This window comes from Drosophila guanche, unplaced genomic scaffold, assembly GCF_900245975.1.
Source record: "Drosophila guanche unplaced genomic scaffold, DGUA_6, whole genome shotgun sequence".
NCBI classification, from domain to species: domain Eukaryota; kingdom Metazoa; phylum Arthropoda; class Insecta; order Diptera; family Drosophilidae; genus Drosophila; species Drosophila guanche.
The window spans coordinates 8,493,335-8,507,033 of record NW_022995747.1 but is presented as its reverse complement, the minus strand read 5'-3'; the positions used below and the strand labels follow the sequence as shown (position 1 = coordinate 8,507,033).

At 44.8% G+C, this 13,699-nt stretch overlaps 1 protein-coding gene across 1 annotated transcript; it reads right to left on the bottom strand.

The window, feature by feature from the left end:
* Nucleotides 1-735: 735 nt before the first annotated feature.
* On the bottom strand, nt 736-1,527 carry LOC117582923 (seminase). Its single transcript, XM_034271020.1, has one exon. The coding sequence runs from the start codon at nt 1,512-1,514 to the stop codon at nt 741-743; it is 774 nt and encodes a 257-aa protein (XP_034126911.1). The 5' UTR covers nt 1,515-1,527; the 3' UTR covers nt 736-740.
* Nucleotides 1,528-13,699: the final 12,172 nt, after the last annotated feature.

Sequence of the window (13,699 nt, the reverse complement as noted above, 5' to 3'; positions counted from 1 at the left end):
AGAAGGTGTGGCAAACCATTGACAAATCGATAGAGCGGGAGTGAGTCCTCACCTTAAATCGATTCACCTTGAGTCGGGGCAGCAGATACTTGTTGCCGGCTACAGAGAGAGAAAGCATTCAAAAAATAAGTAGTTGGCAATGTTGTCGGCTACCTGATGAGCCGCGTTAAGAAGCGTGGGCAAAAAAGAGACAAAAGATGCAACTTGGCGACAGCGGCGGCAGAATTGTTGCCTTGCTTTGCCCGCCGTTGCTGAGATATCTTTATTGCTTGCGTGTTTTTGTGTTGTTGCTGGCTTTCCACTATTTTCTGCTGAGATTTGCCGGTGTGTGGTGCCGTTGCAGGCGCCAATGCTGCAATTTGCCCTCTCCATTCACGCTTGGTTGGATAGAGAGACAGAGAGAGAAAGAGCGGGAGCAAAGCAATGGGGTGATGACACGTGAACGATAGGTAGGTGCAAAGAGCGGCCAATTTTACATGATACATGCGCATGTAGAACTAACTTGGCGTGTCTACTTTACATTTAATAAGGTTCTGGAAATTCTCGGAAAATAGATTCTATGCGGGAATGTTTATTACAAAGCTTAAGCTGATTTAAAACGGGAAACTCCATGGATTTATTACGGTTGTATTTTATTGCTCATGGGATCGATCGCTTGGGTCTACCTGTCCTGACTGAAAGAAGACACAAAATATAGAAATAATAGTTTTTATTTGGGGTACAGCTTAGCTGATATTCCTTTAGTAGCCCAAACTTTTCATTGTGTTTTTGATAAACTTTGCATAGAACTTGACACTCATGAATACGTCGGGCTTTGAGGATTCCCCGCATTCATATGTCCAGGTGCCGACGCCGCACACCTCGTTCATAAGCAACAGGGGTCCGCCAGAGTCACCCTTGCAGAGGGTGCGATGCTCGTAGCCGCCGGCGCAGATCACATTTTTCGGAATGGTGCGGCCAATGGCTTTCTCGCAGGGCATCCTATCCACGATTGGCACTCGCATGGTGTGCAGTCTATTGCGAACTCCGAGTCCGGTTCTGCCATCAATGCCCCAGCCGGCTACGGTGACAAATTCCTTGTGAAACAGCTGGGAGTGACAGATGGTGGCATAGCCAACGCGATTGCTCTTCAACACCAAGAGGGTCTTGGCCACGGCTATGTCACCTATGAACTTCTCTTTATTATAGTCGGGATGAATCTTGATCTTTATGAGCACGTTCTTCGTTGAGGTCTTCGTGTGGCCTTCGTACTCTTTCGTATTGCCCGCCACCACGTGGAACCACTGCAGGTTACCAACGTCAAAGCAGTGGGCAGCCGTCAGAATGTGTCGCGTCGAGAGGATCGTGCCAGAGCAGACGAGCTTCTTCAGATAGAATATCTGGACACCAATGCCGCCAAGGGTACCGCTGCTCGTTTCTTGACCGTTGAATATCCTGGGCTGTATCGACAATGTTTTATTATCCGCCGTAGCTCTGGCGAAGACTAGTAGAGTCACCCAAAATAGTGGCAACATTTTTAGCTGCTTGACAAGGAAAAACTGTCGATTCAGGTGGATAGGCTTTTCATTATTTAGTTGCATGTTTCTTAATTGATTCGTTTCTTTGGCTGGTAACGAATTGCACTTTATATGGTTTGCATTAGGGTTAGAAAGGGTCGTATACCCCCCTTATAAGAAACTTAGCTGGTCAAAGAGGTTGAGGCCTATTACACGAGAATTTTTCCATCAGAGCTTTGCCTGTGTGTGTCTGTATCCTTGGAGCATTTTCATGGCTCTTTTTTAGAAATCGCAGCACGTTTTGTTGCCAGTACATTTTCGGTTATGTGCTCATTGCAACACACACACATACGCATCCCATACACAAAGCCACACATGGATACACTCATCTAGCGCGTTTGGTTGTGTCTGGGAGTGTGTGCGTGCGTCTCTTGCCAAATTGTCGATTTTATTATTTGTGTTTATATGATTTTTCAGCTGTTCTGCATTTTAAAGTGTAGGGTCAGGGAGAGAGAGATGCAAAGAGGGCTTGGCATTGGGTTGGGTTTTCCCCAGCACCCACAGCCACACAGCATGCGAGGCGCGTCTTCAGCCTCATTTCTTATTATAATGTGAAAAATATCCTTTTACAAATTCAAAACGTTGAAGTGTGCGATTCCTTTTGTTGCGCTGCCGATTTTAACAGCCAGATTGGCAAAGACACATACCCCGTCCCGAGTCTATGCATGGTCATGACTCTGGGCATCTACATATCTACGTCCCTGTGTGTGTGTGGGTTTTCATAGGACCCGAGTGTATTGTTCCCTTCCTGGCCGGATCACGTACATAAATGTTTCGCCTTGTATTACTCGCTTGTAGGGTAAAATTGCTGCCCAGCTTCAACGAAATATTTATCGTCATTTTGCATTGAAATATCTGGCGCATCATTGAGTTGTAATTTTCCTTGCATTCTGCATTCGTTACGTCAGTGTCGGTGGCCAAAAGCTACTGAAAATGGGTTGGGAGATTTCCACATTTCAAGAGGAGCTGTGTGAGGCTGACCTCCGATGTAATGTGAGTTTTTAAGTGAATTCCAAAATTCTAGTAACTTAATATGCAGCAGATAATTGCACTTCACATTACACCTAGACCCAAAAAGTACGTTCTAACCCTCAAAGTCTGTTAAGGTCTTCCAGCTTAGTGGAGTTCATGCCACAGAAAAATAGGCAGTAAAATTTTTAAAATAATGCCAAAGGTGAGAACTTTGTTTAGTAAATCAACTCCATTGCATGGCCCGACTATAGCTTTCTCATTTATTTACCATTTGCTGTCTTTGTATTTTTTTGTGGTGTTGGGGTTTGCATCATGCTCATGACCAACTCTAATGGCTACCATATGTGGCGGGGAGCTCCTCTGCCCACTCATCGTTGTCGCAGCGTGCGCAGAAGTCTCTTGAAAATTGCTTTTTGATTAAACGGGCGCAACACTCCACTCCATGATGCTCCATCATTCGTATGGCGAAAATCCCACAAGACTTGAAGTTTGAGCAGTTTCCACACCGCAAAAAACATTGAATTGGGCGTTGAAGTGCCCTCAAAAGTTACCAAACCAATCGAGTATTTTGCCACTGCACTGCAATCTTTGTAAAGAGTTGAGTTGGGTTTTTCACACGCAGCATGGATCTCGGCCACATTCGATTAAAAAATGTTATGCTAATTTGATTCCCATTTTGTAAAGCATTTAAAAGAGAAGCTAGTGTGCATTAGTTATTGGCCAAGTTTTGCTGGAAATTCATTTCGATTGCCCATTTGTTTGTACGAGTATTTTTATGCTGGTTTGCTAAAAAGGGATTTCAGTGTCAGCAAAGCTTTTATTAGTTTAGTTTTTGAAATTAAACGTATTTGCATGTCAGGCTGTCACTCACATGGATTCAATTCCAAGTGGGGACAAAAACAAAAAATACAAAACAAAAAAAAAAAGAAATAAAAGTATTCAGCATTTGCATCTCTCTCTCAGGCTGTGTTCGAGAATGAATATACATACATCTGTACATACATATAGTAGTTGCTGGCACTTTTTTTTTTGTTCGTTGCAGTCGGAAAATGTTATAATATTGTTGCTTGATGCCTTTGCTGTCTTTTGTTGCTTAGCTTTTGCCTGATGCTGCTGCTGCTGCCATGGCAGAGTGTACAATTTAATTGCTTTTTGGGTTTTTGTTCCGTCTGTCACACTGGCTATGTGTGAATATGACAGAACTGCTTGTCGTCTAACCATTTTTGGAACTCGCATTGCACAAAAAGAAAATCGAGTTTAACAATTTCAAATTTCACGCCCTTTCCCAAAAAACTGTAGGGGGGAGTAGAGAGGAGGAGAGCGAAGAACGAGTGCGATATATGGAATAAAAGGCATGTTCGGTACGTACAATATTTTCCTTTTAACTAAAAAGCTAGAATTTAATTGTCTTTGGATGTACACTGGTACACATATCCTATGGGGCGATGGGGCGGTGGGGCGGATGGTTGGTGTCAACGGAAGCCCTGTTCTCTCACTGTTTGTTAGTTGGCTGCCATCGAAATTCCGGATTCAACAGCAAAGTAACCAAAATGCAATTGTTTTGCAATTGGCATTTTGACCACATTCTGACACCCATCCCGGCCATATGCCCGCCGAGCGAGTGTCAACTTCAGCAGCCGCCGTCGCTGCCACTGCCACTGCAAAATGGCGCACAAAAACTACATATAGGAAAATGTATCGTACGTCGTTTCATTGTGCCGATAGACAGATATATACATACATATGTATGTGAAGACTGCGTAATTTAGTTAGCATTTCAAATGTTTTTCCATTGGCAATCCACTCGACATAGGGATAGGCACAGGACAGAACCAGGACACATTCTGAGTGTCGATATGCTGAAAAATTCTTAATTGAAAATGAATTTGGTTTGTCGTACAAAAATGTAGGGGAGGGATTTTTTTGTTTCGTTTGATTGTTTTGCTTTCTACTAATTCGGCATGTTTTGTGTTTTATCTGGATGTGATGGCAGATCGAACAGAGCAGCGGGAAGGTGGGGAGAGAGAGAGAGAGAGGGACACACGAGTATGTGAACAGGCAGGGACATTTGCATATTTTCAGAGCCTGTGGAGCCTGTGAGCCTGCGAGCCGACGAGAGCTGTTATCCTTTGGCACAGCTGCGCTGATGTTTACTTAGTGTCGCTGAATCCGAATCTGAATCAGAATGGCAGGGGCCCCTCCGCATCCCTGCCCCTGTCTGTGGATCATACGAGTACGAAATATGTGCATCGTTGGATACAAAAATTCTAGTCTACATATTTGAATTCGACAACGAACGGAGAGCTACATAAATGCCTTTGCCTCTGTCTCTGAATTTGATGAATGTGGAAGGAGCAATTGCATGGCACAACCCACCCACCTCCCGGCTTCATATCCGTATCTGTATCTATTTCCGTATTTGTTGTGGATGGAATGGATGGGTGCTTGGATGTGGCCAGATGGATGGACAGCCCCGGAGGCCTCATCTGGCTGCAGCCATACTACTATTTGCCGTTATGCATGCAAATTGCACTAATGAGCGTCACAAAATTTTGCATAGACAAATGGCTGCAGACCGACCACCCAGAACCCCCTCAGGACTGGCCCCAGAGGAGTGTCTTTGCTTAAAAGGTTTTCGGGGAAAGCCCTTAAACGAGGTCGAGCTCCCCGAGAAACCACAAAACTTGCCCAGGATGCTCCTCTCCCAGCTGAAGGGCAGTTTTCACGCACGCTCGCGTCGTTCACGGAACTGTGACAGTATTTTCTTTTTGTTGTGTTTTTATTTTTTCGCTGTTGTGTTGCCACTGCAACATTCACTAGCACTGCTGCTGCTCCTGCTGCCATTTTTGCTCATTAGAGTAAATGCACTTAATTAGAGCATGCCAGAACCTCGGTTCGGGTGGGGAGTTGCACCAAAAAAGGAAACCCCACATCCAGCTATGATTACGCTGTTCTTAATAACAAAGATGGGCAACCGGACAACCCAACTCCTGGCAGTGAGAACGGGCAAAAACAATGCAGTTTACACACTTTAAATGAGTGCAAATAAATAAATGGCTAAACGAAATGCGACAAATGGTTTTGGGGGAAAATGGGAAAAATGGCTTACAAAGTTGCGCATTTTCAGTGGTCGCTTACGACACTCAACACTCTACACCCTAAACTCCACTGCTGCTGGTTAGTAATTTGTGTGCGATATGAGCGGTGCAGGACCTCGAAGGTACTTTGCATTTCCCCGTTGTTTCAATTGTTGTTACGCATCATTAGCGTCGTCGTGGCCAGAGCAGATAAAGCACTTGCAGTCCTCTTGATTGCCGTGTGGAAGCCATTAAAATTCATTAACATTGATTGCTTTGGCCAGGATTTTCTTAATGTGCAAAGACTTTGTTGCCTCATCCAAGGATCGCAGCAGGATGTCTGCTTGAACATCTACAAAGTCTGTGCACGATGATCTCTGACATTTGTGAAAGTTCTGCTTTCCATTTTTGGCTGCTCCAAAAAACTTGTCTCTGGACTAAACCCTGGGTATTTGAGTGCTGCTGCAGTGGGAGTGGCACTCCTCTGTCTGCCCCAGAAAAGCCCAAGGCAGTGCCAGAGCCAAATGGTGCAATGTGCGAGGGGAAATTGTTTGCCTTTAGCTTGTCTTTGTCGTTTAATTAACTAAAAAATTGCTTTTTTAAATAGTTTGCAGCTAAAAGTCAGACAAAGAGGCAGAAGCAGAGCGAAAATGAGAAAGTGGCTGTGGGCAAAAGGGCCAAAGAGGGGGCTTTCCGCTGGGGCGACTCTCTATTAAAGAAACGCTTGAATAATTTCTGCCTTAGGCCAGTTGGGGAGCAGCCATTGGAATATTACCGGGCATGCTGCTTGCCATTTGCTTTGACGCTCGCTTTTAGCTTATTAGATGTTCTGTTCTGTTCTGTTCTGTTCTGGGCCTTCTGCTTCCCAGGACTCTGCCCAGAACGCACTTTTTCCCGCATGCCATACTCCAACGCTCGTTATGTAATATGTATTACAGTGAAATAAAACACTGTAGCTCTTGCTGTAGTTACTCTCCTGTTGTTGATTGATTAAATATTCTCTTTTGGGTTACTGGCGGAGTGTGCCATTTTTTCACACATCCCCCGCATAGTCATGCCCCCCAGGCGTGCTTCTCGCAGCTCCTTCCATGACTCTCGGCGGCTCACTCCTACAAGTAGTTGTAATCCAGCGCATATCTCCATTAAATATTCGCAATGTAAATACATAAATACTTGAGTAAGACGCTTAACCGGCACACACTTCCACACACACAAACAGAGATACTCTCACACTCACACAAAGATGGTGGCAGGGCGAAGGAATTCCAGTGCCTAGCTTAGCGTAGGCTTTGCCTACCTCCTCTGCTGCTGTCCCCCTTGCCACCACACCGTTTCTTGTTTGTGCAGAAATCTACTTAGCATTAGTGCATGTACTTGGGCTTTGTATTAATTTAACTGAACAGCGTATAAGAGAGAGAGAGAGAGAGAGAGAGAGTGGGAGTTGAAGTGAAACCGTGTGAGTGAGATAGTCGGGTTTGGTGCTTGATTTTCTGTTTAGTGCCGATCCCTGGAGTGCCCCCCCGCTGCAGTAGGTGAGTGAAACTTTGAGCCGATTGAGGCGACGTCGACTGACGCACATTATAATTAAATTTCCAATTTCAATGCCGATTGGGGGCCCACTAAATGCAGTAGTGTTGGGGGTTGGGTGTGTGTGTGTGGGGTGATGCGCGCTAATTTGGATACCATTTTGATTGGATTTCGATGCAGCGAATAATTTGCCATGTTAGTAATTACGAGTAGCTGAGCCTTTTATGTGGTGCAGTTTTAAGTTGGAACATTTAGGTGGAAAGAAGCTTTTTCTTGTTCCTTCTTTTTTGATTGAAGGGCGGAGTTGCACAGGAACTTTTTTTTATATATTTAGATACAAATGCATATATTTATGTACGTAAATGTGTAAAATCTCCTACTGTACATATATCAAAAAATTCTTTGAATAAATAATATTTTCAGTATGTTTTTTTTCTATCAATTAAATTTGTTTAAAATACTTTCACTTGTTCTTTTTCATTCAATTATTTATGGTTTCTCTGCTTTGCTATGCTATATGAAAGGTGTCCCATATGTGGTTTTTCTTAATTACTTTGGTCCTTCAAAACCTATTGCCGGCGACGGACAGCAGGTACACAGCAGGTCAAGTACTTTGCCTATAAATAAATATAATTCAAGCAATTTCCGCTGCAGTGCTGGGGCGTGTCCACTTGCCACCAAAGTAATGAAGTGCCCCAATCCACACACACACACACACACACATCTACAGTGACTCTCATGCATGCACTCACTCTCACCTGTGACGTGTACAAATTGCGTCACTGTAACTCCTCATTTTGGCCATTACATCGTTCCCTCTTTTGGTTATTTTTCTCTGCTCTGTTCCTCTGCTCTGTTCCTCTGCTCTGCCTTCGTCTTTTAACTACTTTGGCGGGGTGTGTGGGGTCGGGTCTGGTCTGCTCTGCTCCGTTCAGGCAGAACACAAATTTTTCGGTGCATAAATTAAAATGCAAATCCTCCGCATGGAAAATCCCCCTGTAATTAACATACATTAGCACGAGGAAATGCAAAACTTTTCTTTCCATTTCTTTTTCCTCACTTTTCTCGCTGTTTTCTGTGCCTCGTATCCTCTCCGTGGCGCACTGCCTGTGGCGCGTGGGGTCGCTTTCCTCTCCTCTCGGTCTATGTTTGTGTGTGTGTATATTTTCGTTAATTTCTGGACAATGACAGTTAGGTGGTAATGTGGCCAGGGGTTGCCCTCAAAAGATGTTGCGGGGCGGGCCATGGGCGCTAGGTGTCTGTGCGCTAATATAAAAATACAGCGGGGCAGAGAAGGGCTGACAGGGAAGGGCAGTGCAGGGCAGGGAAGGGCTCATGCATATGCAGAAGTTCTTGTAGTTCCTGTTGTTGGTATGCAAAAAGAGCAAAGCCATGGCCGGGCCAAAAGCCAGAGCATGCACTCTAACAAAAAAGGGATATAAAAAGAAAAACAAAATATGTTTGATGGAAAAATTGTGTATAATATTTGAAGAAAACTGAGGCCCAGGCAGCTCTACTTGAACCTTTTCTTAAGAGACTTTCTGCCTTGAATTTAGGAAAAATGCTCATCATATTTTTGGAAGCATCTTCTGATGAAGATCTTTAAAGAAAGCTTTTAGTTGAGGCGGTTCGCGATTGAAGGAATTTTTGGAAACTTTGTTTTTGTGGAGCAACATTCTACGAATATTTTCTTGCAGTTTTATTTTGCATACTGATTGTATTTTCAACATTAAAGAGCTTTTGGGACTTGTTTTGTTGCTGATGTCTGTTTGTTAATGATTTTATTTTAAGCTTGTTTTTGCTCTTAGCAGGAGAAAAGCGAAAGAATTTGGAGAGAGAGAGAGAGGGAGGTTCTTGGTTGCTTCTTCAAGGCTGCTTCTACTCCACCTTGAGCTTAAATAAGTTTAGAATTAAAAAACAGCAAAGGATTAAAAGAGATATACAGAAAATTAAAAGAGCTGCGAACTTAGACTTTTAGAATGCCATTTTCTTCGAGTGTACTCCTGTAAGTACACACACCACACACAGACAGTGACATACATAGAGTAACACAGTGTAAAACACAGAGAATCGTTTACGTAATGCACATTGTAGGGTTCGTGTACTCGTATAATGAGTAAATTACACAATCAGCCCTGTACATTTTTTGGGCCAGAACTTGCGCCTCACTTGACTTTTTGCCGAACCTTTAATTTTTCGTCTCTGTTTTGGGTTTTCTCCGCTTTCCCCTACATCTCTCTCTCTCTGCTGCTGCTGTGTATTTTTTTTTGCCTGTTTTAATTTGCAGCTCGATTCTTTTTTTTTGTACTTGAAATTTTTCCACATGGAAAATTATTTGATTTATTTCCACTTGGACACACTGGCACTGCAATAAATCTTCGTTCAATATGCCAGAGTAGCAGCACTGAGGGCCGCAGCAGCAGTAGGAGGAGGAGTACTCTAGGCACATATGCATTGCTGTATGTGTGTGTTTGTGTGTGTGTGTGTGCCCAAGGACATGGCGTCCATCTCATGTGCGTATATGCAGCTGTGCGTGCGAGAGAAAGAGACGAGTGTACACGCAGTTGAGAACTGAAATTTTATTTAGTGTTTAGTGCGCCTCTCCTGACAGCTGCAATGCAACAACAATTGCAAAACTTCTGCACAAGAATATTCGTGGCCAAAAAATACAATAACTACAGAAGGGAGTAGAGATAGAGGAGGGTGGACGGGTCCGCTCAAGGAGCAGAATGAGCAAACCACAGAAATGCCTTCAATTTTCTTCATGTGAACATTTCGGCAACATTTTCTGCAAACTGCACTGGCAGTGGGTAAAGGGCTAGGGGCAGGGACAGAGACTGGGGACAGGGGCAAGGGCCAGTCTGATGGGCAGGAGTTATGCTTTTCAGGCTGCGGCTGCGACTGCGGCTCCGCCGTCACCAAAAGCTGCCCAGACGTGCTGGCAGGTCTATAAAATGAAACTTTATTACACATCACACACAGTTATACACACACACACACACACACACACACACACACAGAGAGAGAGAGAGAGAGAGAAAGAAAGAGCGAAAGAGATGGGGAATGGGCGCAGCCATTTTGCAACGTAATTGAATTGTTTCAGGCTTCCTTCCGGCAACACATGCAAGGGTCAAAGATGAACACAGGGAAAGATGGAAGGGGATGGCTGGCGGCTAAGGGAATTTCACACATGGCACACCAACCCTGCCCCCAATGGCCACCACTTTTCTCAACCACTTGTCTTCATTTTCTTTTCGAGTGAAAATTTGCCTATGCTCTCGTTGCCCTGCACACTTGAGGCTTTTTTTTTGCTTTCTTTTCCTCTTTTAGGCAATTTAATGAAATTTTATTATTATGAACAGGCTCATTAAAGTTTATTGTGCAGCAGACGGCGCAGGAGAGACGCAGGAGAGTGTCCTGCGGCTATTTGTTTGGGATAGCTCAGAGCGTCCCTGGTGTTTGTCCCAGGTTAACCGCCAAAAGTTAGTGCATGGCCGCCGCCCCCAGGCGTTGTGGGTGCAACATTAAAAGAATATCTGAGAATCATTTGACCATGAGCTCAAAGGAATTCCTTTGCAGGCAGTCAGGCAGGAGGATGGCTGTTGCCGCTTTTGAAGTGGGTTGTAAAACCAGGGCGTTGGACCATTAAAATAAATACAAATTAAAATATTTCCCTCGATGTGTGTGTGGGGTTTGTCTCTCCCTCTGCTTAGGCCAGAAATTGTTTGAATGAAATGGCCTGGAAGGGCTCCTTTGTGGCAAGCAGACAGACAGAGTAGTTGACGCACCCCAAAAACCCACAATTAAATCTTGAACAAGGACTGGGGTTGTGCTCAAAAGTGCTGTGGGGCATTCAGGTGTAGGTCTTCATTAATGAGCAGGAACATATTTTATCCAAGTTGTATTCTTGTTGAACTTTCATGAATCATTTATGCGATAAGCGCTTGGATCTTCATCAAACATGCCACAGAAACGATGCCAAATCTACTCAAACATCCATTTACATTCATCTATACGTGTGTATAAATTAATGTTTTAATTTCACGCTCAAGTGAACATTAATATTTTGATATGGGCCAGGTATAGGTAGGTATGGGATGAGAGGGAGATTTGCTTTGTTTGCAGATTGGCTGCAGTGAAATGAATGACAGTCGGCAGTTGATTGCGGCCCAAGCGTAGCTTATCGAATATACAAAATCATAAGAAAGAAAACGAAAAGTTGAGCGCACCCAAAAACTTCTGACTTCTGATATCTGTGACGAGTTGCCAATGCCATACCTGAGACCACTTTGCAGACGGGAATGATTACAAGTCGCTCAAACCACACGGCAACCATTACAAGCAGCAGCAGCAGCAGCAGCAGCAGCAGCATCCTCATCATCATGCCCCACCACCAGCAAAAGCAGGAGCCACACAATCAAGTAGAGCTACAAAATATTCAAACCGTTGCCGCCTGAATGCGCCACTGGCATCGTCCCCGCCGACTCCTTCGCTCCTCCTTTGGCACGTCTCTGAAGTTGAGTTGAGTTTCATTTTGCCTTTTGTTGCGCTCGACTTGAGCACAAATACCGGAAATTGTTGTCAAGATAATTATTGTTATTTGTTTTTCCACAGAGAGCGGCACAACATAAACCAGCAACAAGGCGGGAGTGGGACTGGGACTCTGGATGGGGTTCAACTGGGGGCTCGGGTTTCGGGTTCAGGTTGTGGAGCTACAACGCCTTGTGGCTTGTCCTTGTGCGCCGCCGACGCCAACTCCTGGCTGCTTTGTTTTTCGGTATGTTCATCAATCTGGCAAAAACATCAAAATTCGCCAGCACTTGATGGTGAAGTGAGCACAGAGCCATAGCTGTGCCAGAGCTCCTCGATGAGTCCTGTGTGGTGTGGCCAGGGGTTGTGGTGTGTTGTGGTGTGTGTGAGTGAGAGGAAACCAGCGTATCCTTGGCCGGGGCAACGTGCAATTTGCGGTTTTCCGACGGCCAGTGATAGTGGCAGCCCCATTGGGGTGCTTGCTGCTGATGTCCGTGCACCGTGCCCCGTGGCGGTGTACCCTGTGGTTGGCATCAAACTTTAAGAGTTGATGGAAGTACTTGAAGGCATCCTGCAGCCCCCTCCTTGGATGGGCCAACTGATTAAAATTTGAACACTTGATTGATTCTGAATCTGCCAGCAAACGAGCCGTGCCTCAAGGGTCCTGCTGCTTGATGGTGCGATGCGGTGAGGAGCGATGCGCCAGGCACATGGCAAGTGTAGCTTTTGCTGCTTCAAAATTTAATAACTAAAGCAAAAATATTTACCTTTTGAGAACCCGAGCCCCGATGCACTTCATCGACGTGGCCCCCCAACCCCCAACCCCATTCAGAGTGTTGTTTTCTGTTCTGTTTCAGGTGGGTGCGTGGGATGCGGGGAGGCAGGTGCCAGGTCCTATCGCACTTAAGATGAAGTTTCGTTTACATGCTTCACAAGTTGGTTGCTGGTTTTCTGGCTGCTGGCTGCTGGTTGCTGTGTCTCGTCAATCACAAAGCCCATGTGTGTGCATCATCACTTTGTATCTCGGCCTCAGAGTGCACTTGACATTTGAACTGCGACTGTCAAAGTGACATTCAGTGGCATTCGGCAGGCAGGCGCAGGCAGAACGTAAAATGAGCCTCCTGCCGCCAGCTGCCATGTAAAGTTTTCGCATTTTTACGGCTTTTAATTAACCCTCCGCTCTGGCTCGTACATGCCATGTACGCTGGCTGGAACATATTCTCCCTGCCTGGCTGCCGGCACGAATATCTAGATAAGGGAAGAGGCAGCGGACGGGCGTTAAGCGGTGCGCAACACCGAAATAAAACTTTAGTAATTAGCAAAAGGAGTTAACTGATTTTACAGAAGGCCAGCGGAACGGTGACTGCAAATGAAGCATGACCCACCTTAAAGCCAGCAGAGAGAACGAAGCTGCACATACACTGCCAGCTTGGAGCCATGGAATGGCATGGATTCTGCGTTGAAATCAAAGTACCCTCCGCTGAAAGTATACAAAAAGGACACGAAACGTAATGAGGCGAAAGAAATAAAAAAGGAGTAGCACGAACAAACAGCAGGGTGGCAGGGAGGTTGACCCAACAAAAGTCACAGAATGTGGCGGAAAGCATTTAGCGCATTGCGGTGGATCTACACTCTGTGTCTCTCTCACTCTCTGTCTAGATGAAAATATAACGGAATTAAATTAATTACAATCATTATCGCTTGGTGCACCTGTCTGGCAGTTGGGTGGAGCGGGGACGGGTACTGTGACTGCTACGAAATGTTGCAAGCAGTTGGCAGCGAACTAACCAGATAATTTTGCTTCCTTAGCGGAAGCGACACATACAAACAGAGTCAGGGGGGCCAGGCAATAAGCAATAAAGTTAATTTGTTCCTGTTACAGCACCTACTTTTTGTTTGTGTTTGTCTCGAAAGTAATTGAATTGAGATTTTTGATTAGTATTTGCTGAAAAATGGATGCAAGTCTCTGTGTTTGTGTGTGTCTGAATACTTCATTTGTCAGCTCAGCGAAATGCCAGCAGGAATAACCACAATTTA